This window comes from Ictalurus furcatus, chromosome 11 (assembly GCF_023375685.1).
Source record: "Ictalurus furcatus strain D&B chromosome 11, Billie_1.0, whole genome shotgun sequence".
NCBI classification, from domain to species: domain Eukaryota; kingdom Metazoa; phylum Chordata; class Actinopteri; order Siluriformes; family Ictaluridae; genus Ictalurus; species Ictalurus furcatus.
Window position 1 is genome coordinate 26,430,123 of NC_071265.1, and position 27,413 is coordinate 26,457,535.

The following is a 27,413-nucleotide window of genomic DNA, read 5'->3' on the forward strand; positions in this document are numbered from 1 at the left end:
TTTGTCCAGAACACATTATTATTATTATTATTGTTGTTGTTGTTGTTGTTATTATTATTATTATTATTATTATTATTATTATTATTATTATTATTATTATTATTATGTGTTCTGGACAAATTCAAATATATTTTGTTATTTTACCAAATCTTTAGACTGTCGACACACTGTCAGGTTATAGCGATCAACCAGCCTATCAATTATTTCCAAGAGTTTATGGTTGTTGATATTTATTATGCCACAGAACTGCTAAATACTCGTTTTTTGATTTTCTGTAACAGCACTGCTCTGATAGCACTGCCAGGCTGTAATTCAACTCACACGTTTATATTAATGCACTCTTCTAATATGTTATTGTTTCTATTTTTATATGGTGGGCGTACCACATGTTACTCAACACCAATCCTCTAATATTCTGCCAGCCAAGCTTTTTTATCTCTCTACTCTCTGTTAGACTGTATTCTGCTTACCACCACCTCGTATACATCGTTCTCACCTGCATTCAATGCCAATGATGTTTTACAATAAACTTTCCTGGGGCTTTTAACCCCGCATTACCTTAAAGCTGAGTTTTATGGGCTAACACTGAGAATGAGTGGCTGCTCGCTAACTGTGAGATGAAAGATCTCAAGAATGCACTGTTGCAGGGAAAACATCAAACGCTGCTAATAAGTAGAGCTGTATAGCCAGTCCAGGGTCAGAGTAAACACAACTTCCAGTAATTCTGCAACAGAGCTGGACTTCTGACAGAAAAAAAGCTATTTAGTCAGTGGATAAATAATGCATTAAATCTGCATAAACACAGTTTTATGACTTTGGCAAGAGTATATTTCATACAGGTGAGAACAGTTATGATATAAACTAAGAACATGTGGCAGTGAGAATAATGGACTTGAGTTAGTCATTAGGTGAGTCATTAGGAGTGTGTTTGGGGGATGTAGGCATGTTTTGGTGTGCATGTACACCATATATATGCGTAGAGGTTTGCACATTATTATGAACGCATATAGATATATTTAAGGGTTTGTGTGTATAATATAGTGTGTGTGTGTGTGTGTGTGTGTGTGTGGTACCTTAGACAGAGCCTGTGCAAGGCTCCGCTTCTCATCTTCCAGTACATCTTTCTGTAGTGTGAGCTGACTCAGAGCTTCTTTTACAGTCACCAGCTCTTTACGCACATCCGAGTACTTGGCCTCCAGCTGTTCGATAGTCCGCTGACTACAGAGAACACACACACACACACACACACACACACACACACACACACACAGACTGCATTCTTAGAAACACAATTCAGCACAAGATGTTGGAGACTCTGAGCCAAACCACATGTAAAATGTAGGCAAACACTGACAAACATTCACACAAATCCACACATACACACTTGCGTTCACCTCCGCACACAAGCAAAACGTTTTCTGTAAACACGGCCTATTCCTTCCTGTAGGTCACACAGCATCTAATTTGTAAACATTTCAACTCTTGTTTTTCTACAAAGCATAGGTCCTGAGAAGGCCTGTCATGCTATCATTTTAAACAAGAAATCCCAAAAGTCACAAATTAAGTTCATAATCCGAGGACTAGTACAATAAAATATCTTTGACTTTAATGGCATCTGTAAACAATGCTATCCTGGCTTGGCACAAGGCTCCTCCGAGGATGACATGTGTTAGTGATATTGCCTGTAAACAAACACAGGCCGCAGGGGAAGTTGAGGTCCAGACTTGCGCAACAACGTACCCCCTCTCGGCTTCGGATCGCTCGCGAGCCAGCTGCCTCTCCAGGTCCTCCCTCTGCTGCCGGAGGAGCTCTCTCTGCCTCTGGTTATCTACGGAAGAACTCCTTAAACGCTCCAACTCTGCCTGATCACAGTTTAACTGGTGCTGCAGGGTAGAGAGCTGCTTCTCCAGGTCATCCCTCTCACTGGAGCGACAGAAAGACAGAACGGGATGGAGAAATAGAAATAAAGAGTTGATAATCAGGTCACATGTGTGCAGATGGCTGTCTCAAAGCTACCATATGCCACTTTTTAATGTTTCCAGGGCCAGATGTGAAGTTGAAGCGAGATGATCAGCATCAAGAGAGGGATGGAATGTCTTCCCTGCAGAAACTCTCCCAAAGCCAGCTGATCTACATAGAGTGGCATCCAAAGCTCAAACACGGAAGTCAAACTTTCAGCTGGCTCAGAACACAGACTACTTCCTCTCTTTCACAATCATTTTTAAGTCCAGTTGTAAGTTATAAAGGAACGGTCTTACACAAAATGTAGCCAAGACAGCCAATACATGTTTGGTTTCAGATGGTCTTTAGTTTTGCACGGGAGCTAATGTAAGGGATTATACGACATTATAGCCTCCAGATTAGCATCATCACACATTCAACTCACCTCAAGTAAGGAAGTAATCTCAAAGTACCTTGCTTATGGTTTCTGACACTGTATGACATAGCAAAAATAGCCATCATGAAGCTATAATTATTCAGTTCTACGTCTTTATAATTGGAATAACAGCATTTCTGAGCCAAATAATGTAAGTAATGCTTTAGGAGGAACTGAAAGATGACTTTTAGTTATTAGTCACGTAGCTAGATGAAAGAAACATACATAAAGAAGAACAGTTTAGTTAGGAGACATGCAAAGGACGTGTCTACCTGGAGATAATGCCCAGTGAGTTGCGATATCTTTGGGCATCTCTGTCGCTCTCCTCAGCAGTCCTCTCTGCACGATGGTTCTCCTGCTCTAGCTGCTGTATTCTCTGCTCCAGCTGCCTCCGCTCAGCGTCTCTATCCTGTAGCCGATCACGCAGGGTGGCAGCTTGCTCCAGTGCAGCTTCCAGACGTTCCTGTAATTCCTGCAGTGGTGGAAATGCAGTCAATAATCTATTCCATTCAGTGCAAAGCAGCTACTCAATCGCTAAGCACTTTTTAATAAAATAATGAATGAAGGACGCAAGAAGGAATCAATCATCAAATTTGGTCCAACTTTTTTAAATCACATAAAATATTTACCAACCTGTGTTTGTATGAGTATAGGGGAGAAGGTTTGCCGTCTTAATAATTATAAAGAAAATTATTCGTTGTGGTATAAGATACACTTTTCTTGTTATAAGGTATATGGCGATGCTGTTTTGTATTATAATGCGTACTTGCAATTTGCAACATTGCAAATTAGCTTGGTAGAGACCCATATCAGACTTATGCAAATTGTGTGTGTGACATCATTCCATATTCACGTCATACATATACACTATATGGTCAAACGTAAAAAGGAAAAGGGTCTGAATACTTATGTCGATTTGATATTTCAGTTTAAAAAAAAAAATCTGGTTTTTGCTTTGTCATTATGGGGTATGGAGTGTAGATTGACGTGGGGAAAAAAACAACATTTAAAGCATTTAGCATACGGCTGCAACATGCAAAATGTGAAAAAATGAAGGGGTCTGAATGACTTCCTGAATGCACCGTACGTCATCAGCTGAAAAACCTTCAATAAAAAAAGGTCTTGCTGACCTGAATTTGTGTCTGCCGTTTGGACAAAGCCCTTCGTACAGCTTTCAGAGTGCTACCACGCCGAGGGGAGGAGAGATGGACAAAGGAGATGGAAAGACTCTCTTCTCCTGGACTGTCTGAGCTGCTACTGTCCCCGTCCTCACTTACAGCCTGTGAAGTCAAACAACACAGCTGAATACCAATAATAAATGTTACAATTAAGTGATTTTTAAAATTCAGCTATTTTTTTTCTGGGTGTCCATTCACTTTCGAAAAACTACATGTTTGAAAATATAGTTACTAAATCTATCTAAATCAGCTAAGCAGTAACATGTATATCACTTGGGTATTTAACCTGGTGGATGCTGTAGAGGATCTGCTGTAGACTGCCAACCTCACTGTGTAAGGTGTCCCTCTCAGCTGTGATCTCGGCTCGACTCAGTTCCTGTGCGGGAATGAATAATAATATTACATTTATTAATGATAACATCATCATCAAAATGTTAAAGTAGAATGAGCAAAACAAAAGATAGTAAAATGAAATTAAAGAAGTTATTCAGTACAGAGAGAAGAGCTGTGCTTCATGGGAGATTTAGTTCTTCATTTTCTTTTCTCTTTTTTTATACATAATACGTCTACTTAAGTAAAGGATTGTTATTCTTGCGTGATGTCTATGATCAACAGAGAATGTGCGAACAGGGAACTAACTTATTTCATGGACGTTCCAAAACAATTAATGTAACTATATCAACTAGAAAGGGATTAAAAAGTGTGATGTCTTGTAGGGCTGCAATCAAGACCACCATTGTCAAGTCCTACACCAGGGTAAATGGTAACTGGCGCACTTATATAGCGCATTTATCCAAAGCGCTTTACACTGTGTCTCATTCACCCATTCACACACACACTCACACAACAATGGTAGCAGAGCTGCCATGCAAGGCGCTAACTTGCCATCGAGAGCAACTTGGGGTTCAGTGTCTCGCCCAAGGACACTTCGGCATGTGGAGTCATGCGGGCTGGGAATCGAACCGCCAACCCTACGATTAGTGGACAACCCGCGCTACCCGCTGAGCCACAGCCGCCCCTAGGGCTAGCCAAGACTGAGTCTAAATGAAAATCATAAATGCAATTAACTTTACAAACCATATTTAGTAATGTTAATGGAATGGCCAAGACATACATACACACACACACACACACACACACACACACACACACACACACACACACTACCGGTCAAAAGTTTGGAAACACTTGACTGAAATGTTTCTCATGATCTTAAAAACCTTACATGAGTTAACCCTAACCCTAGGTATATGAGTAAATGTTTGAAATCGGTGTTGTAGACAAATAAATAATCGTGCTGAAATATTCATTTCTTTCATTAGAAAACTAAAAATTCATTCATTGATTAAAATTTTTTTATGTTTTTTTAATTGATGACTCAATTTTGAGTGTCATGGCATAGGCTACGAATACTTATGTATATGTGCTTTTTTTTTTTTTTTTTTTTTTTAATAAATTTGCAAAGATTTCAAACAAACTTCTTTCATGTTGTCATTATGGGGTATTGTTTGTAGAATTTTGAGGAAAATAATGAACTGAATCCATTTTGGAATAAGGCTGTAACATAACAAAACGTGGGAAAAGTGAAGCGCTGTGAATACTTTCCGGATGCACTGTAATTCTGGGAATTCTAGGCAAAAAAGGTATCTACTTTGAAGATGCTAAAATATTAAATTATTTTTATTTATTTTGGATTTTTTTTAATCACAACATAATTCCCATAGTCCCATTTGGTGTTATTCCAGAGTTTAGATGACTTAATTATTATTCTAAAATGTGGAAAAAAAAAAAAATGCCAATCAGCCTACAGTGCATGTCTTTGGACTGGGGGAGGAAACCGGAGTACTTGGAGGAAACCCCGAACTACAGGGACAGCATGCAAACTGCACGCACACAGGGAGGAGGCAGGAATGAAACCCCAACCCCAGAGGTGCTAATGTGCTAACCACTAAGCCACTGCGCCCCCTATATAATTTAAAATATATATTTTATCTATTTCTATTAATTATGGCTTTATTTACTTATTTTTAAATGTATAATATTTATTGTTTCTTTTTTTTTTTCTTAAGAGGTCTTCGGAGGTCATTCACAGATGGTAAAAGAAAATTATTTTCATTCCCCAGTCAGGTAAGAGATTGACTGAGTGAGATGTGAGAGAAAAAAAGCTGAGGTACTTTGAATAAATCAAATATTTTGGGATATTTTGCACCGATAGATCCAAGAATCCAAGAATCTTTTCACAAACAAGAGTCATAGAAGAAGTTTACCAGGAGCATGGGTTGAACACTATACATCCTCTCTTTGCCAGAACCTTCTACCCCTATAAAAAGAAAATTCCCTGTAGAGTCTCACCGTCCTGTCCAGACTGCTCTGCAATGCTGCCAGGCTGCTTTCTTTCTCACTGTTTTGACCTCTTAGATGCTGCACTGTGTCCTCCAGTCCCTGGACCCTAAAAAGACATTTATAAATGTTGGCAAATGTACATGTACACACTGAGACTGACAAACATTTAGCACTTTACTACTTTCACATTGAGAAATAGCAGAATTACAAATTCACCCAAACTCTACAAAATGCACACAATCTTTGTTTTGTTGTTCGGATTAGTCAGCTATAACAAGTCAGGCACTAAAGACTACCAGTACTACCAGTGCTACCAGACTACTAAGATCACCAGTACCAGTAGGTTTGGACACATACAGTAAATCAAATGCCCAATAATAATAATGCATCATATTACAATCCTGGGTACGTGCAAAGCTCAATTGACACAATTCAAAATAGTGCAGATGGTTTCTCAGTTACATTAAGTAAACGAGCATTTATTCATCCCCTTAGGGTTCTCATCTGATTCTCATTCATTCGCCACCCCACCCCACAGCCAGCCCCGCTCGCAATTACAATCAGCAAAAGGGTCATAGAGCATGGAGTGTAAAATCTGCTTTCTTCATTGTACAACCATCACTGCTGTGAAGATTTAAATGAATATCAATGAGAGAAAGATGCAATGTTTAAATATATTAAAGGTCCCAAAGGTTCTGTCAAACCCATGGACCTAGTCCAGAAAATAATATTAAATGATCACAAACAAGATCATCACAGTTCAGTGTGAACAAGACATTACTCGTCCGATGACTAAAAGTAGCAGCTTCAACCACAGTTTTTTAAAAGTGTTTTTAAAATAATAGAGGCTTTGTATATGTATATGAACAAACGCTCTTCCACTGTATTTAGCTAACCTTCCGGTCATCCCCTTCCCCTCCTTACATAACCATAGGCTACCATTGTATCATAGTTATGTTTATATCTCTGTGGACATTTAATCAATGATTCAATATTCAACTGTTGGTCAGGTAACCCTTGTGAAATATTTGATACTTCTTCACAATTATTTCAACATTCAACTAACATGTATTTACCAGTGAAGGACCTAGAGAAGGCCTGAGAATTTCTGGGAAATACAAATTAAATACACTTTTTTTTTAGTTGTTTTATTTAAAAAAAATATATATATATATTCATGGTTAATGTGTTCATTGTCTGCAAGAACTGTAGTAATAGCCCAATTTCCATGTTCATGTTTAGCTGGAAATTATAGGGTTAAAAACAACGATACAATTAGATTTTTTTTTCCTCATGGTGTCTAGATAGACACAGCTATTTCAGATAACTCGCTGGTTTTATTTCTTATCATGCATTAATAAAGTCTTAAGACTATAGTTACATCTGAGGTGTATAAATACTTCACTAATGCAAATGTACTGTATATGTTCAGTTATGTTATACCCTTTGTAGTGAACATATATTGTGATTAGGATGTACTGCGTGTAGTGAAAACCTATACCTAAAATGCATGGTTCCTGTGGTATTTACCAAAACCTCACCTACAAATCATGTAAGTGAAATATGTATGACCATGATGGTTAACCAATTGTCACACAGACCTGGAGTTGAACTCCATTTTCTCTACATTGAAAACGGCCTGGAGCTGCATGGCTTCTCTCAGTTTATCTCTCAGCTGCCTCTCCAGGGCTGAGACCTCCAGGCCAGTAGAGGCATTCTGCTCACTTACAGCAGCCTCCAGATTCGAGCAGGCTGCATGTAGCCTTCGGCTCACTAATGCATACTCCCCACGCATGTCAGAAAGACTCCTGTAACCACAGATACACAAAGTCACACATTAGAGTATTGGGACAGAGCAATCACAAATTCTTAAGTGACTAAAGATAGCGTGTGTCCAGCTTTTGGGTTCAGTGCACTCTCAGGAAATCATGTTTATAGCTGAAGGGAGCCAGATGGTCGAAGTTATTAGGCTCCATCTCGTGACCAGGGACCGAGCTCTTTGAACAGTGTCGTGTCTCAGTAAAGGCCTTGAACATTCTTGGCCATGTGTTGAGTAATCCTTATTACGGCAAATTACTCAACAATGATCACAGCATTTACACACAACACAGGCCAAGTCCTCATCCGGCTCTGATGGATAGCCCAGCATTAAACCATGGGGCACGCCAAGCATCACTTTTCCCACGAGGACCCATTGAGCTGGGTGACCCCAGTGACCCACTCAGCTTTGATCATGGGCTGGGTCGGGAAGGGGATGGGGCTTGAAATGTAGGAACAGCACAGTGCTGGCAGCATGCCATACACTTACCTGTCAGCAAAAGCCCTGAGCTGGGTAAAGGTGCTCCTCAGTGAAGCAGCCTGGCGCCAGAGAGCTCGACCACGCGCCTGCTCACGGCTCAGCCGGGAGGCAGTCGTCTAAGGGAAGAGATGCAAGGAATTATAGATGGTTGGGGGTTTGGTGTGGGGAAGAGTGAATAGGTTTGTTGAGGAATCATTATGTGGTCAGCAGATTTAGTACTGAAGGCCCAAACAACATGTTGTGTTTAAATGTTTAAGTTGCTATTCCATGACAGCCTCATACCAATATACTGTGTTGTGTGTTATATTTAAATGAATGAATGTGCACGCACATACTTGCACGCACAAACGTACAAACGTGTAAATGCTGCGGAATACACACTTATTTCACACTACTCTCTCATTCTCCCATGCCCTATGCACATGTACATTTACACACCCACCCACTGACCCAAAAGCACACACGTGTATAGTAAAATGCGCTCTTCCTGACTGTATGTGGCTGAATACAACATTAATGTTGCCAGATGTTTGCTCACTGCAATGAATTCTTGCTCTCTTTATTTTTTCCAAATGACTGGAATGTTTTCACAGGAAACAACAGCTGAGAAAATCACAACAATGATTTAAAACAGTGTCCAGACTGACAAAACAGGGACCAGGCAGGAATTCCACAAGTTCCAGAGTTGAGTTTCATTAGGTTGGATTGAGGAAAGATTTTCCTTGAACTGTGGAACTGGTTAAAAAGCATATAAAGCAGATCTTTCCTACCTCTCTCCATCTCACTCTCACCTCCTGTTCCCTTTTCAGTTGTGTTTCTCTCTGCTCGGCCTCTTCTTGGGCCTTATGGAGGCTGTCTGTAAGGGCATAGTTGGCTTCATTGGCCTGGTCCAGTTGTTCTCGGAGCAGGGCGTTCACTTTGGTCAGACTGGAGCACCTGTGGTACAAATAGAGTTTCAGAATGAGGAAATCTCTGCCAGCCTGGCTCTGCCACCTGCTAAAGTCTCAGCCATCAACTCCAGCTTCACACCACCCTCTATATGACTCCTACATTTATAAGCTCGTAAAGGTCTGCCTAACATTTAGCGCTGCCAGCCATGCTTACAGAGGGGAACGCGTATGACAGTTTTATAAAGTCCATGTCAAACTTGGGTATAATTGCCAGCAGATTTGCTTGTCACGTCATTTACAGCAGTGTTTACATCATCCATGGTAGTCTACACCCAGCTCCAAACAGCGTTTACTGCCAGCAAAGTAGCAAGTAAACGAAGAAGATAATGATGAAAGATTTAGAGAAAGAAAGAATCGAAGCAATGGAGATACATTGCAGATTGTGGATAAGTACTCTTGCTAATCTGTTGTGATTCTGAGCAGTGCTTCTGTGATTAGCATCATAGCAATATGTAGGTTCAGGAGTCAAAGAATGTGGTTTGGGATCCAAAAATCATGGGTTCAGTTCCAGCTGCTTCCATTATGTCCTTGACAGGATTTGTACAGCTTTTCTAAAGTAAAATCCAAACACTTTTCCCCTTACTTTCAAAGTGGATAGTCTGAAATTTTCCAGTATAATACAGATCAACATTTAAGCTTGATACACAGTCCCCTCAGAATGTATTGTTACGGCAAGGCCAGTTCTTTTGTTTTTGCTTTATATTAAAGGCATTTGGGTTTGAGATGAAAAGATGAATACGAGATTTTAGAAGAGAATTTCAGCTTTAATATCCAGATATTTAGATATAGATCTGTCAAACAACTTAGACCATGACACCTTTTGTTTGAACTCACACATTTTTGAAGTGATCAAAAATATTGGAACATGGGACTGACAGGTGTTTCTTGTTGCCCAGGTGTTCCTTGTTGAGTGATTCTATAGACAATTAATAGCTTTGAATGAATACTAGTGGTCTGATTCCTGGGTTTAACGTGTGAAGACTGCATTTATTGTTAAAAAGGAAAAACCTACATGAAGACTAGAGAGCTGTCTAAGGGAGCAAAAAAAGCAAGCCATTTTGTAGCTGAGAAAAGAGGGATAATCGATCTGGGCCATTACACAAGTATTGAGCATAGCCAATACAACAATTTGGAATGTCCTGAAAAAGAAAGAAAACACTGGTGTACTAACAACCCGACATCGAACAGCTTGGCATAGAAAAACAACAGCATTTGATGACAAAAATATTGTAAGTGTTGTGAATTATAACCCAACTTCCATAGGGCAGGGGTGAAGGTATCCCAATCCACCGTTCAAAGAAGACTTTGAGCGCAGAAATGTAGAGGCTATACCACAAGATGCAAACCACTCATCAGCAGTAAAAGGCCAGACTGGAATTCGCAAAGTAATTCCCATTCCAAAGAAAATCACAGAGATGAGTCACAGAGGTTGTGGGACTAAGATTAACCTCTACCAAAGTGATGGGAAGGCCAAAGTGTGGAGAAAGAAAGGATCTGCTCATGATGAAAAACATACAAGCTCATCGGTCAAGCACAGTGGAGGTAGTGTCATGGCTTGGACTTGCATGGCTGCTTCTAGAATTGGCTCACTAATCTTTATTGATGATGTAACTCATGATAGTGGCATCAGAATGAATTCAGAAGTTTACAGAAACATTCTGTCTGCCAGTTTACAAAGAAATGCATACAATCTAATTGGGATGAACTTCGTCACGCAGCTAGACAATGGACTAAAGCACACTGCCAACACAACGAAGGACTTTATCAAGGGAAAAAGTGGAAGGGTTTAGACTGGCCAAGTCAATCATCAGACCTTAACCAAATTGAGCATGTATTTCACCTTCTGAAGAGGAGACTGAAGGGAGAAACCCCCCAAAACAAACATCAACTGAAAGAGGCAGCAGTACAAGCCTGGAAAATGTAATAATTTGGTGATATCAGTGAGTCACCGGCTTGATGCAGTTATTGCAAGCAAGAGCTATGCAATTGAATATTAATTGCTATTTACTTTAGTTTACTTTAAGATTATCTGTTGAGAATACTTTTGTGCATCTAAAAATTGGGTGCCACCGAAGGTGCTATGTTCTAAGTTGTTTAACACATCTAGATGACAATGTCAGGAAATTAAAGCTGAAATTCTGATATTTCGTGTCATATTCATCTTTTGATCTAAAAAATTTTCAGTGTATAGCAAAAACAAACCAAAAAATGGCCTTGCTGTTCCAATACTTTTGGAAGGAACTGTACATCAAGAGGCTTTAGCATAAATTGAAGAGTTTAAGGAAAGGCCATTAGCTACATTTTTGCTGTAGCTATAGGAAGTTGAATGATGTTAGGTCCTTATTCTGAAACTCTTAAAACAATCCTAACTAGTAAGTGTATTCTATCCTAACTGTCAGTTTGTAACTTACGTAATTTTACTGCACTGCTTTCAAGTGTTATAATGCCTTTGTGGGCTAATTTGGTAAATGTTATAAATACCTAGACATCTATTTCTTTCTTGCAGAACCTGCAATATGTTTGTGTGTTTGGCCCTAACGGTAACCACCACAGCCTGTAAGTTTTTTAGCTAATTTAATAGCCAGGCCATTTATTGAAACTTAGCCAAACCCTGAAATCAAGCATTTTAAGACTTTCAAGCATCTGTGTGAGCCCTGCCTTCAATAAGATGTTTGAGTTGCTCCAGTTGGACAACTAAATGTTGCAATAGCGTTCAACCAAATTAATGACTCAGCAGGATTTCACACCAACAATATAACTTACCAAATGTCAAACGTCATAAATGTAAATATAAATGTAAATACTAATCCTGCTACAGCCAATGAATTTGACTTGTGAAAAGCTACAGTGAATAAGAGTTCAGTCCCTGTTGCTTTACCCCACACATTCTGAGTGAAATGAGGACTGGGTTTGCTAAGCCTCATAGCTGCGGGTTTTGACAATGGCACTGTGAGTAGGGCAGTAAAAGGAACGAATGCCTGGCAGGCAGGCAAGCCATAACTGCTTCAATTAAAGGTAAGCGCCACAGTAAATCACCTCCCTATAAAGGTCGGCTCTGGGAAGTGCTGTTAATGCACACTGGCAGGAGAGAAGGAGAACAGGGCCCCACTAACTGAGCCTGACAAATTGGATATTGAATATTTTTTCCTAGCGTTAATACTTCTTGCATGTACTCACAGAGGAATAAGAGCAATTCGGCTCTCCTTATATTCCTCTAAAGCACTCATGACCAGCCCCCCCATCCCCCTCCCACCCCCCCCAGCATTTTTAACGATAAAGAGGAATCAAACAATACTTCAGGCGATCTTTTCTTGTTCTTAATTTCTTGAATGTACAACGGTGCTGCTGCCCCAAAGTCTCAATTGCTTTCTTTCTTGTTTGCCTGTTCTCTCTCTCTCTCTCTCTCTCTCTCTCTCTCTCTCTCTGTGTCTACCTATTCCTTTCTTGTCTCTAATATTTTACAGCTGAGGTTTTGTGTAAATGCTCACCTCTGCCGCTCCTCCTCCAGCAGGGTTAGTTTGCTCTGCGTGTCCAGGCTGTGCTCCTGCTCTGAGCGCTGGAGTTGCTGGGCTGAGGAGTCCAAGTGAGACTGCAGCTACATATAAACACACAAAAACATACAAGTTCATCGAAAATACACCAGAACAAATTGGACTGTGCAACACAAGTGAAAGGTGCAGCTGGAGGAAAAAGTAGGAGCTTTAACGTGTCATACTGAGAGACGCAGCTTTTCCAATTCTGACGTTTTCTCCAGCACCTGCTGCTCCAGATCTCCAGATCTCTTTTTATACTGAAGCACCTGCAGTGTAACAACCACACCGTGATAATAAACACAACAGTGTACAGAATTTCGTTCCAAATAACTTAATATGCAGTGAGGATGTATTTGCTGAAGATGTAGAGTAAGGATGAAGATTAGTATTGCTTGATGGACCTTGGCCTGAAGTTTATGGACCAGCTGGGCCTGTTTCTGCTGGCTGTCCTGGTAAGCCTGCAGTTTGAGCCTGTATGCTCGGCTCTCCTCCCGCAGCCTCTGCTGCTCTGTGCCATACACACTCTCCTGGTCTGACTCTCCCGACTGCAGAGTCAGCATTTGCTCCAGCTGAAAAGACACACATGTGCAGTGAAGACACTCACAGGTAGATAGATGTGGTGCAGATGGGGATATACTAACATAAATTACCGAAGGAGCAAAAGTCTTAAGCAGCCTAAATTCTTTTCTAGATGGCCTCTTAAATGGTTATTTTATACATACTGCATTGTTGTATCAATAGAAAATGCCATATCCAGTTGTCAGTTGACAATATCCGAATGTCTAAAAATTCTACACAGTAATGTAGAACGCATACAGATGGTACAGATAAATGTTTATATGACTTTAAAGAAAGGAGGTTATTAAGTAATAAACCACTTTTCAGATAAAGTGTGACTGAGTTTGGGGATAGTCAAATTTTACAAAAGAACTTGGCAAGTTCTCCAAGATTAGATGTGGTGGCTCTGGCGTTGGGCTATTGAATGGAAGGTTAGTAACCGCATTATCCAGGCTAGGGTCACAGTGGATCTGGGCAATTTAGCACAGTCAATCCACCTACCTGCAGGTTTTTGGACAGTGGTAAGAAACTGGATAACCCTAAGGAAACCTACATGGACAGGGAGATCATATAAAACTCCACACAAACAGCAACACAAGTTCAGGATTGAAGTGGAAACACAGTTTCATTCACTTGAGCATGGACTCATGATTGTGAAACAATCCTTATGCAGTTTGTTTTTGAAGGTTTTCGTCCAGGTCATGTTGAATGTCTCATCGAAGTAATCCAAGATGACTTTGACTTAATTGTGAAAATGTTTTGCGACTCTTCCTAGGGGCTTTTATAAAGACAATGACATAAACCTACATACTGTAAATGTTAATAAAAAACAATTCAAGTATCATCAGCTATCATAAAGACTGCTTTTGTCAATTTTGTCAAGTTAGTATGATTCAAGTGATAACTGACTTCGAGGCTCAGTGTACTGCTGGAGTCGTATGAGGGTTATAATGTCAAACTAACACTGTATTTATATACGCTGTCGTATGTATAACTCTGTTATTATAGACTAACCCTTTACATTAAGGTTGCATTAACTAGCATTATTTATTGCATTGGTTGGTGTTAAAAAACCATAAGTAATGTTATCAAAGTAACAGAGAAAGTCATGTATTGATTTGCTTAAATGTTAATGAAATACACCTGTACTGACGAATGTTTACTCAAACCACAACTGAAATAAAATGTAAATAATGTAACTTACTCAGGCACAGTTCTGAATTTTGTCAGTTAACTACTGCAAACATGTTCATAAGGGTGTTGTTCATAGTTTCCATTGTGGACCTAATTGTACCCATTGATGGTATCAACATTGGTTAATTGAGGTGCTGGTTAAATGGTTTGTTTGGTCTATTATTAAAATAAAATCAAATAATTCAAATGGTAGTTACATTGTTTTTGTTACTAATGCTTATAAAGTTCATTGGTTTGTTAAATGTTAATTTATATATTAAGTAATGTCAGTTAAGGAGAACGTGATGTAAAATGTTAGGGTGTGTAATTGATATAGTTAAACCTATGCAACAGTGTATCAGGTTTTTAGGTCAGTGTAGATCAGCTGACAGTGCTTGTCATAATCCTTTATAAACGTTAATGTAAGTTTAGGTCAGTTGCCGTGATGTAGCTGTCATACAGACTTATGAACGCTACACTTACGTAAAACGTTGCCAGAAAGGTTTCCGGTTACCCGAAAACATAACCAACATCATACCACGTGTGTGACATTGTGTGCATTTAGTAATGGGTTTATCTGTATTCGGTGCCAGAGCACTGAAGCTGGTCCACTACAGAAATAATGCACTGATTCTTGCCTTGACTTCTAAGCTCTACTTGTAGGTCTTCAATCTCAGTGTCTCTTAATCTTCCCGAGCCCCAACCCCCCCCTCTATGTCTCCTCCCCTTCTCCTCCAATCCCCAGCCTGGTGCCAGACACCACGTCCCCAGTAACACAAAACACATGTTCCCCCAAACACATCAACAAGCTAGCCCAGCTGGCTAAAACAAAGTGAAACAGAGGGAGAGAAAGAGAGACCCCTGTATTCCTACACACACACACACACACACACACACAAAGCTAACAGCTAACATCACCCAAACTGCTGGGCTGACAACACCATCCCCACCCAGCCTCATCTAGTGCTATTAAGCTGTGTAGCAGTCTCACTAAGAGGCTTGGACAATAGTCCCCCTGTTCCTGCTTGGAGCCAAAGGCTTCCCGTACCTTAATAAAACATTTTCAAAACAGGCGCTCTGAGAGCTTTTATTCCATCCACTACAAAGAGGGGTGAGCATGCACCCGTCTTTGGGCGGTTTTTCGGGGTTCAGGGCTCGCGAGGGAACAGGGGCCTGTTTTACAGACCGTTGTTAAGGTGACAGCTTTTTGGGAGAATACGGGGAGTGAAAAACATGGGCGGAGGACAAGAAGGAGAAAGGGAGAGAGAGGGAGTGAGAGAACGAGAGAAGAAAGAGAGAGAACAGCTGTGTTTAAAATCTCCTCTGGAAACAGCTGTGTGCAACACTATCGATTATGTGCCTTTTCAACTATTTTGGCGCAATTATTGGCAACTTGTAACTGCGGTCCACAGAAAGGCAACTGGGTTTGTTTGATTTGAAAACATAAAATAAATGACACTCGCACACACACTCAGCATTAAAATGTTTTAAAGGCATATGGGGTCACTGCTGCCGTGTAGATCCAAAGAGACTTAAAGCATCGGGAAAACTTTAAATGCATTAGTATTTGCGCTTCTATGTAAAGACAGTTAAAGGGCATGCAGAACCATTACGGGAACGCAGTCAAATCTTAGAGATCAGCATTGGGACTGCATCCATTCTTTGTTAAAGTGAGAATTTTGTTGAAATACAGTGTACTTTTTGATTTATTGGGTGTATTTTGGTTCTTCAGGGACAGGCAGCAATATGCTTCCACGCTTTACAAAAGTACAAAATCTTTTCTCTCTCTCTTAAAAAGTTCATTGCCTGTGGCCGTTAATACATTATTAACCCAATGAAGCTTTCAAATATGTGATATACTAGAAAAAAAAACAAAAAATACAGATGCTGTTTTAGATCAATAGTTATGGATCTTGGAGCAGCCAAATGAACTATATAATAAATAACTTAATGACAGTTATTTGGGTGAGTCCACAATTGGGGGGCCATTTAGCCCTTAAAAATAAAAGTTAATAACATTGTTAAAATTAATTTTTAACAGTGAATAAAAACAAACATTAAAAAAAAATGTGGTAACCCATTTCAGACATTTTTCATAATCTACAAAGGATGACTCGCACAAAAGGATGATTTGAGATGTTTAATAGATTCACACATTTGTGCAAAAATAACATGATTTTTGAAGTATTTTGGTGATTATATTTCAAGGTAAACTTTCTAAGTGCTGTAGATTGTCATGTCAATGCTGGAAATGTCGTGTAACTACACTACCCAGAGAACAATGTGGCCTACAAACATGGCTTCCACGGACTACAACATCCAGCAACTATAGACTACAGACCGTCCCGTTCAAACTCACCATCCTACTGATCACACACACCTGGACTCAGTTCCAATCTCAGTCACACTCACAGTATATAAGGACTTTCAGTTTACACTCTCATTCAAAGTATACACTCTGTGTTCTCACCAAGCCTTAGTATTGCTATTGTCTACTGGTTTAGGGATCCTGTTTTGGTTTTCACGTTTGTGCCCTGTCTTGTTCATGCCGTTTTCTCATCACCTGACCATGGTTTTTGACTACACTCTTGTCTCATGTCTGCGATTCGTCTGCAAGTTTGAACAATAAAGCTACTGTTTACCTGTATGCGTGTCCGTATCTGCCGCCTGACGTAGATCCTTTGTTACTTATCAAATTGAAATGTGCACACAGCTTGTTGTGAGGGACATTTTACCTAATGCCTAAATGTCTTTTTCCTTTACATTACATAATTACATACGTTACAAAACATACACCCAAATATATGTACAGTGCTATGAAAAAGTATTTCTTCTGTTTTTTTTTTTTTTTGTATCTCTCATACTAAATTGTTTCAGAAATTAAAACAAAATCTAAGATAAAACAAAGGCAACCTGAGTAAACATAAAATACAGTTTTTAAATGATAATGTTATTTACTGAAGCAGAAAAGTTATCAAGTACCAACTGGGCCTGTGTGAAAATGTATTTGTCTATGAAACTGCATTCATGATGGGGTTCAGCTGGACCGGACACAACCAGGCCTGATTACTGCAAATCCTGTTCAATCACATCAACACTTAAATAGAACTTTTTCAACAGCATGAAGTTGGTTAAAAGCTCTTACCCAGTAACACACTATGCCAAAGTTGAAAAAAAAAAAATCCAGAAATGATGAGGAAGAAGGTGATTGAAATACAGGGACTCCAAAGAACCACAGTGAGAGCCATTATCTCCAAATGGAAAAACTTGGTACAATTGGGAATCTTCCCAGAAGTGGCCGACCTTCCAAAATTCCTCCAAGAGCACAGCAACTACTCATCCAGGAAGACAGAAAAGAGCCAAGGACAACATTGAAGGAAGTACAGGCCTCTCTTGCATCAATAAAAGTCACTGTTCATGACTCCACTATCAGAAAGACACTGGGCAAAAGTGGCATCCACGGAAGAGTGGCGAGGTGAAAACCACTGCTACACCAGAAGAACATTAAGGCTCGTCTGGATTTTGCCAAAACACACCTTGATGATCCTCAAACCTTTTGGGAGAATGTTCTGTGGACTGATGAGTCTAAAGTGGAACTGTGTAGAAGTCCCGTTACATCTGGCATAAACCAAACACAGAATTCCACAAAAAGAACATCATACCTACGGTCAAGCATGGTGGTGGATGTGTGATGATGTGGGGATGAACATGGGGGAAACATGAATTCTGCTGTCTACCAAAAAATCCAAAAGGAGAATGTCCGGTCTTCAGTTCATGAATTGAAACTCAAGCGCAACTGGATTATGCAGCAAGACAAAGCATAGGAGTAAGTCCACCAATGAATGGCTCAAAAAAAAAAAAGCTAAATTAAAGTTTTGGAGTGGCCTAGTCAAAGTCCTAACTTGAACAAATTGAGCTGCTGGGGCAGGCAGGCACTTCATGCTCGAAAACCCTCCACTGTGGCTGAACTAAAGCAGTTCTGCAAAGAAAAGTGGGCCAAAATTCCACCGCAGCGCTGTGAAAGACTGATCTACACAGATCACATGAAAGTGAACTGTATATATTATATACTTCAGACTGTGATCTACACTGGCAGACCAAGATCTGAAGTTTAAACATTTGTAGTGGATTATGGCTGTACTTCACACATGGTATGAGGTACAACTACAGAATGGCACACTTGCAAAGAAGTCCAGCTTTCTTATTTTATCACACAAACTGTGCCTTGGAGTGAATTCTGAATCCGTGAGGCACATATTGCCATTTAAAAGCCAACTCAAAATGGTGGAACTGGTCACCCACAGAGCTGTCAAGAAACTTACCACTAAATGCATGCTCGATAAGGAAGAGATACATGCATTGATAATTAATTATTAATTCATTCATTTCTTATTCAATAAAGACTCATATCAGGTTTGGGTCAAGTAAATGGTATGAAGATCCCAATGGGTTTTACACAAGGCAAAAAGACAGCTGTGTACAGAATAAACTGTTGTGAAAGGGTATAAGTAAACTATAGTCCTTTTGGTTGACTAGCTTCTAAAACACTTTGAAACTTGGCAGTATAAAAAGGCCTGTTTACTGTGCTGAATTTCTCTGATAGATGTATGGAAATTGATTAGCTTGTGACATATGTACTAAGAAAAGGGTTGCCAGAACTGCACAACAAAGCAAAAGCAGTGTTTAAACACATAATTTTCAGAATAGTTCTTTCACCAAGGTGCTAGAATTGTCTCTTATTATAAAACATTCTGTCAGGAATTTTTTGTAATGAATAAAAAACTGAACCGGCACTTTAAAAAGTAGCTCAATTCTGCAGGAAAACCCCACACCTGGCAACATACAGCTCAGAGCCTCATACACAGTACTAATTTACACCTGTTTTTGGGAGGCAGACAAAATCACACCCAACTGGCCACTGATAATTAGCCAAAATTGCATGCATCAAATGAATAAAATTTATAAAAAAATTTTTAATCAATTCTCCTTCAAAAGCATGGTACATTAGGCAATAGATGTTAACTGCTTATTTTGACAGAGAGGAAAACTACAAGCATTTTAGTTTTTTTAAAAGACCGTTAACTTTGCATGTTTCTAATACCCGCCTCAACATCCTTTCACACATATAAACAACATATGCTTTTCTATCAAGCTTCCAAAACTCAGTGAAAGACTAAAATATATGAATGCATGATAAGATTTTACAACAAAAGACAGAAACAGCAGGGTCTCAACAGAAAAACTAATTATAGGCTAACAACAAACAGGTGAACACAATGGGTAACAGACCAATGACAAGGCACGGATGGAGACAGGACCAAAACAAAACAAAGGCACATGTCAAAACAAACAAAAGCACTTGAAGAATGTATGATAAGTGCAAGCTGTGGAACCATGCTGCACACGAGGGCGGTTCTTTCCACAGTTGAGTGTTCAAAAAGTGACCCTATGGACCTTTAATGCAACTCTGTTTGAAGCCCAGAGTAATGTGGATTTAACAGTTGTCTCTTAATGAATACTTCCAATAGTGTTCAAATGTAATTCAAATGTGTTTTAAAGTCTTGTTATTCATTTAATTTATGGAGTAGCATTAAGGTTGCAACTTATGTGAAACAAAAAGTAGAAGGCAGCCGATTAAACAATTAACTAATTTTGAATACAGTATCATTACTTATTATTCGATTCTTATATCATTGTTATAGAGCTGCTGTGTAAGCTGCAGTATGAGTATTTGACTTTGCCATGACACATAGTAACTGAAATTTGCCTGTGTGATCTTTTATATTATCTAAACTTCATTCATTTTCAAGTGGAATATAACTGGTTTCACAGGTCATCGCCATGCATCTACACAAGCATTTGAGTGAGTAATGACATGTCAACTTGTAAGCATGCTGTGTCCCAAATGCATGGCTTTTACACACACACACACCCTTGAGGACTTCAGGACTAGCACACCATTGGCCTACACTTTGTTGCTGTCATCAAAGTCCAGGCTTGGATGAAGATTGCAGGGCTTAGGACGCCACTTGGGATGTGGTTCAATAGAGTTGCATCCATACACCCTTCAACAGGGCAGATGTGTTTTATGGAGTCTTGCAGTTTGTTTTAAGGCAAGAATATTACAACTTAAATGATCCCCATTTACATTTCAGCATTCATAGAGAAGGACAAGGTCTCTCTGGACCTTTCTTAAAAAAAAAAAAAAAAAGTTTAAAGAAAGTATTTGGGACACAAGGGACTGCCACTGGGTCACCAACTGATAGCTCTACACTAACATGCAATTCATATGGCAAAAGACTTCCTAGGAGTGTGGTTTATATTGCCATATGGTTTCAACTCTGTTTTGTTTTGTTTTTTTTCTCTTACTATACAGTCCCTGTATCCGTCCTCATTTTCAATGAAGGAACGGCCTTGCATTGCCCTTTCAAGTGTGTTTTGCATTAGCCATTTTATATTACTTAATATTTATGATTTGTGCCACTCCTTGTATTGTCTCATTTGATAAATATTTCAAAACACATCAAGGAGCAGCAGTGCTTTGATTCATCTGCCAACAACCGACACGAGAACAGTTCTCAAAGCCACTGAAAACTCTCTGCGAGAGGGCCAAAACTCGTTGCCACAATATTCTGTTTCAGCTTCCATGTGTTCATAAGAATCATACTCTGGAATGACCGACTAGTATGAGAGCAAATATTTTTAGCATCACGTCCATATTCCATGGCCAGTTGGATATCTAGTTGAGTTCAAGATATGAACTTGCTCCATGAGAGTGTGTAAGTGGTCTTATCTCACTAGTATCACCCTATAAAACCTGCTGCTCATTGTAACCCAGTCTACATCCATTAGTGTGTGGTATATTTTCCATGCTTATGTTTTTTTCTCTGCCATTTAAGAAAATATTCCAACAGATGAGAATTTCAAGACTTTCTTAGAAAAGAAGAACAAGAAGAGGAGGAACAGTAGTTTACGTGAACCTCACTTGTAATGGAAAGCTAAGACCTGTTTAGGCAGTCAATAAATGTAAAAGGCTGTAATGAATTCTTAAGACAAACAACAATGTAAATTAAGCTATAAAACGGTAGGATTAACCTCTTTTCGTGTTCATACTGCATGTAACGCACTTTGAGATTTTGAGATATGCTATATAAATAAAGACGATGGAAGAATTTCTGGTTATGCCTTGCCAACAAATGGCATGTTTCCCTTCATGCCATATTGATACCACAAAACCTAAATATGTTTTTACTGTTTTGCTCCATTTCTAATTGGATACACGTACATAGGAACATGTTTGAAAGTAGGAACATAGGAACAGACTTGATTATCTCAAGTGTTTCTCAATATTGTAGTGCATTAGTTGGAGTTTTGCCTGATATACTTGAGCATGTAAACATTTATTACACCACCTCAGTGTTGAATTTCCAAATCTAATTAAATGCATTATTTAATTATATCAACTTTATTATACCACCTTGCTGATGAATTCTCTAATCTAATTAAAGGTATTGTTTAATTTTCTATAACAGCAGCTCTGACAATAATGCCAGCCGCAAGGCAAATCACAGGTTTATACAGTATTAATGTACTCATTCTATTACGCTATTTTTTCTGTGGTAACAACATACACAGGGACTTGTACAGCAGAATCACCAAATAATGTACACTGAATAATAAATTAATTTAAAAAAAAAATGTTGTTTGACAATTAAAAATCAATAATCTGTGATACAGTATTTTTTTTTAAGAGAGAGAAAATAATTCTGGTCAGGGAGCAGCTTTTTATAGCTGCAATAATGGAAGCGATAACAGGAACTGGTTTCTCAGACAACACAGCATTAAATGGAACTATAAATTGATGAAATGTATGATGTGTTGATAAATGAACGACAAATTTGAATCTTTGGAAAACGACTGCGACGTAAGTATGATAAAAGAGTTCAGTTGCTGTATGGAAAGAATCCATATCAGCTTGGGAATCTTAACTCCATTTGGTGTCAGGCTGCGTAACACCACCCTGTCGTTGATCATTTTCCTACAACAGCACTCCTGTCGTGTGTTATTCCTTACATAACGGAATTTAACAATCGCTCTTAGACTTCCTTTATACTGTACGTGAGTTTCAGCTAAACATGCTTTCTCTTCTTTTCTTAATACAGGAAAATGTGTTGGAATGATCAAAATATGCTGAAAAAAATAAAGATTAGGTTGACAAAGTGCCGGAATGTTCTTTTAAGTGACCTATAAACTCAGCTCTAAAGAAAAGCTGGATTAACACTTAACTTTTCAGTGAGTATACTAACCCTGCATGTAATTAACTGACAGTGCAGTGTATTATTTAATTCAGCAGTGATCAGTGCAGTGAAATATTCCTTTGAACCAGTGAGATTATATACATTTCTAAAAGCCCAGGGTAGTGTAATGCAGCAATCCTCCAGCCTCTGAAGGGTTACATCTGCGTGTGTTTCTCACTCTCTTGGCTGGGCCCCAGAAGCTTAATAAAGGAAATTAATGTAGTGAACTATCTGTCAGATTCCCAAACACAGCTGGAGCTTACATACAAGCCATCCACACACACACACACACACACATGCACACACGCACGCACACACGTCTCCCTTGTACCACGCTATCCGGCTCTAACAGCCTGCCCCTTTCACAGTCCTGCTGTGAGAGCCACTCCAGTGCATTGATTGTGAAAGCTGTTTTTGCAGCATCACCGAAGGCAATTGCACAACACAGAGCAACAAACAGAGACCCAAACTCAGGACCCTGACATGCAGGGTTACCATAAAGTACTGCTCAAACTCTGTCACAGCTGCTGTGGAAAAGGAAAAACTGGATGTGGGAAAGGGACAGGCTGATATAACACACACACACACACACACACACACACACACACATGTGTATGCATCTGGCATGAAAAAGACTGAGATTGCACCATTTCAGCTTAGCAAACAAGCACAAAGTCACACGAATATATAGCGCAGTGTGGAATTATACATATGCCTTTTATCAGTAGTGTTTAATTTGAACTGAAAATCAATGTTGATTTGCACACGTGACTCTGCACCATTATTGCAGCACATGTTCCCAAAATAAAAAAAATTTAAAAAATAAAAAGGATAGAGGTATAAATAAAAGAGAAGGAGAACAGGAACTAGGGAAAGATATAAACATTAAATGTCAGGATCTGTAAGCGATGTCCTTGTTTGGGAAGTCTGTGACCATCATTTTTACTTTAAACCGGCTTACAGTACAGGGCTGGCCTCATTGGCCCCAAGCCACGTGCAGCAGCCCACGGATTAGCGGCCTTACGTAGGCAAGAAAAACAAACTGAAGCAAGCAGAAGCAACAGCAAGAAACCTTCTCACACTCCTACTAACAAAACAGCCCTTATCACCATCTGCTGGCTTTAATGAGGCACTCTCATAGCAAAACAAAGAGGATTTCTAATATCCCACTCTGTTCCTCGTCAAAAAGTGTTAAACTGATCTGTAGCGCAAGGGTAATTAAAAGAAATACGGTACAGTTAAACTACAAGCGTTAATTCAATTTTCTGCTTGATATACTTTGGAATTTAAAAGCACAAGGTCAGCAGTTTGAGTGTTGGTTTCCTACTCAATTTAGTTAACTTTATCATATATCAAACTTTGTCTCGAAATTCACTCCCACATAAAAGCAGACAGATTCTCACAAACTCTACCTCAGAGCTCTAAAACATATACCCAGGGATCCTCTGACACGCACCCACATGCACAAACTGACACACTCCCCCACATATAATACAGGCATACACACAGAGGGGGTGCCTGAGAAAATTGGAATCTGGCAGAACTCCAGTATCAACACAGAGGGGTCAAAGGTCACCCCGACTTGCTCCGCAGCTGTGTGAGATGATGCAGCTTTTCAAACTAGGTCATGCGTTTATCCCAGTTCATACTGGGTCAGAGTTTATCCTGGTTCAAGGGCAATGCTCAGGGGTGACATGAAACCCTTGTGGCTCCTCCATACAACAGAGGTCAATTTTCAAAAGCAGGTCAATCTTCATGTTCAAATGTTGTTGTTTTTTTTTTTTATTCACTCCTGTGTTTTTAGAAGAAGGAGACCCTGTAAAATGTCCCAAAAAACTGAAGGGGGTTGGTGCAGGCTTACATCTCTTTTTCAATTAGTCAAATACTTTACCATGTGCCATAGTGTGTCTGATTCTTCTACAGTTCTACTCGCAAGAGAGACTCCAGCACCACCGCCACTTCTTCCCAACCTCATCAAGATTATCAGAACAAGATGCACCGCTACATGTGCAGAACACATCAACACAGTGCCATTTGTCTCTGAAGAGGTCAAAGACCTAAAAGCCCTTGTTTTAAGTAAATTTCCAACAACCTTCTGAAATACGAATGACAGAAGAAAGGAACGAATGAACAAGTATGTATCAGGAAACATGTTTCAAATACAGCACACCAAAACAGAGAGAGATTCAAAACCAGCCCCTCTTACAAACACTTTAATAAGTATATATTTATTTATTCATTTTGCAGACAGATTTATACATCAGAGGAAGATTCAAGGACACTTTAAATAAGAAAAAGGAAAACACCTTTATATTAATCGTGATAATTAACATTTGATGTTCAATGGCATCCAATATTTATTTTTCAGTCACTTTTTACATTGAAAAGTTGTCATGTTCTTGAAACCTCTTCAACATGTTTGTCTGTTGTCATTTCCATCAACACTTTGGTTTCCTCTATTACCCAGAATGCTGTGCGATAACCTGCTGATAGTGATGCCAGAAGGAATCAGCTCTTGCTTCATCTTTACCTTAAGAGTGTGAAGCAGCAGTGTTTTAGTCCTTTAGTCTCTCCGGCTCTCTCACCTTATTAATCAGCTGAGCCGAGCCTCTGACTTAAGTTATATAGCATTATATTGTATTCTGGAAATTTAAGTCCAGCTTTTCACTAATTCTATGTTGGATTTCTCGTTAATATGACATTCAATGTCACTGGAAAATGGTGTGTGTAAAGAAGCTCTCGCTCCTTTGTTTTTGTAAGCAATGTCCCACTGTGAAGTCAACATGACAGACAACTATCTAATCTAAACTTCTCTCAGGAATAACATAAATACAGCACCAGCCATGAAATTAGCACCAGAATCACTAATATTTCAATATAAACTTTTTAAATGAGTTTCAGGGTGCCGGTTTCTTTCAAGGGTCTTACTCCGGGGCTCAACAGGGCTTAACTTGGACTTGAATGCAATCTTTAGACATTTTCTGTAATTATTTGTATTTGGCTTGGAAATATTGCCATTTTTGCCATGGACTTGCTCCGGTCTTGGGCATCGATCTCACTAAATATGATACTAGTCTGAGAGTTTGTAAAATGTATGTTTGTGCTGTCCTGTCTTTTCGCATGTACAAAGTTTGACAAGATGCAAGTCTTTCTATTTAGCCGAATAAAATAAAATATAGCCTAATGACTGACATGAATGAAGCCGTCTAGTTGAAGTAAAGACCTGGTCACAAACAAAGTTGCTGGATTGCAATCTTGATCCTGATTTTGTACTGAACGCAAACATGACTTGGTTTCTTCCCCCTTAAGACACAGTTTTGACTCGATCTCGGTTAGTCCTGGTCTTAGACTTGACAATGGTGGTTTATTACTAAAGTGCTAAGGCACAAACATCAGTCCATGATAAGTATTTTCACTAAGACGAGTCTATGACAGACTGCAGAGATTTATAAAAGGACAATCCCTGAAGGAAACGCCCTCATGTCTCCTCGCTGTATATGCCCACACACACAACATGTGAGTTCATGAGAGCAAAAAGAGCCCCATGTACACCAGAAGAGGCACAATCTTTCAGTCATTTGTCCTCTTTCGTTTAAGTGCATTTCCATTGGAACTTTTCAAGTCTGCAATGAATGCATTAAATACTGTTACATTTTTCAGAAGTGTAACATTTTTAAATAATATCATAAACAATTGACTCCAGAATGAGTTAAAAATGGGTGACTCAGAAACCAGTACTGAAAATCCGAGGTTCTAGCTCTTGATGGTACATTCCAGCTGTATTATGCTACTCTACAGACACACAGAACATAACAAATGAAGTGGCTGCTGTTGCACTGGGAGACAATGTCCATGCAAATGGCAGGCCTGGGAGCTTCATGTAAGAGGAAAGGTGTAAGCTTAGATGGCCCACCTCATACTGAAAAGAAGGCATTCACCAGAGTATGTTTCTCTAGGGCTTTGCTTGCTGAAGTGTGTTAACATAGAGTAAGTGTATGAGTGCACTGCCAAGATGCCAGAAGCTGATGTGAAAATACTCTCAACAGGGCGGAAGCATAGTCAAGACACACACTTCTGGCAAGCCTGCATTGTTGCAAATCAGCCATGCGACTCTAAACATCCATAATGCCACAATGTAGAGTCTCCTGTGTAAGAGAATTATAAAGTCTGGTCTCAAAGTCCCTACAGTGGATAAAGTTTAAGAGAAAAAAACATGTCTGCACACTGAAAGTCAATGACACAGTCCAACTTCTGTCTTGGCCCCTAAAAAATATCAATAAATACATAAATAAAATAAACAGTCTATTTATACCAACCAGACTATTTAAATTTTATTTATAGCACAGACCCTTAAATAAACTCCAGCGGCAACGCGCAGCATTGCCGTTCATTAAACGCTTAGGCAGCAAAAAGCAGCCACTGTTATCACAAACGGCAGCTTTGTGGACCATGAAAAACGAGCTGTTTCTTCCACGGTCCCAAGAGAGGCGACCGGTGACCTTCTCTCACTCGCCTCCAAAATGACATCCCGAGTGTGAGGGAAGCAAAAGGGAGCCAGGCAGATGCAAGATTTCCAAAGAATGAGTGTGTATGAGAAAGAGCAAAAGGCTGTTAAGAGAGTCTTCATTAATGTCAAAAATAAGGATGCACCAAGGCACATGTAACTTGTGTACTACATTCATATCTAATATTCATGTTGTGTCAG

The 27,413-nt window shown here is 39.3% G+C and overlaps 1 protein-coding gene across 8 annotated transcripts in view; it reads right to left on the minus strand.

Annotated features, from left to right (window-relative positions):
• Positions 1 to 27,413, minus strand: part of crocc2 (ciliary rootlet coiled-coil, rootletin family member 2) — a 65,198-nt gene that overhangs the window by 29,443 nt on the left and 8,342 nt on the right. For all 8 annotated transcript variants that reach the window (XM_053636557.1, XM_053636562.1, XM_053636555.1 and 5 more), the window contains exons 4-15: positions 13,082 to 13,249; positions 12,863 to 12,946; positions 12,636 to 12,742; positions 8,989 to 9,133; positions 8,207 to 8,313; positions 7,500 to 7,706; positions 5,908 to 6,004; positions 3,842 to 3,931; positions 3,508 to 3,657; positions 2,650 to 2,849; positions 1,741 to 1,923; positions 1,074 to 1,218 (exon numbers count right to left, since the gene is read on the minus strand). In XM_053636557.1, the coding sequence (XP_053492532.1) occupies positions 1,074 to 1,218; positions 1,741 to 1,923; positions 2,650 to 2,849; positions 3,508 to 3,657; positions 3,842 to 3,931; positions 5,908 to 6,004; positions 7,500 to 7,706; positions 8,207 to 8,313; positions 8,989 to 9,133; positions 12,636 to 12,742; positions 12,863 to 12,946; positions 13,082 to 13,249 (1,683 nt within the window). The remainder of the gene's footprint in view (positions 1 to 1,073; positions 1,219 to 1,740; positions 1,924 to 2,649; positions 2,850 to 3,507; positions 3,658 to 3,841; positions 3,932 to 5,907; positions 6,005 to 7,499; positions 7,707 to 8,206; positions 8,314 to 8,988; positions 9,134 to 12,635; positions 12,743 to 12,862; positions 12,947 to 13,081; positions 13,250 to 27,413) is intronic.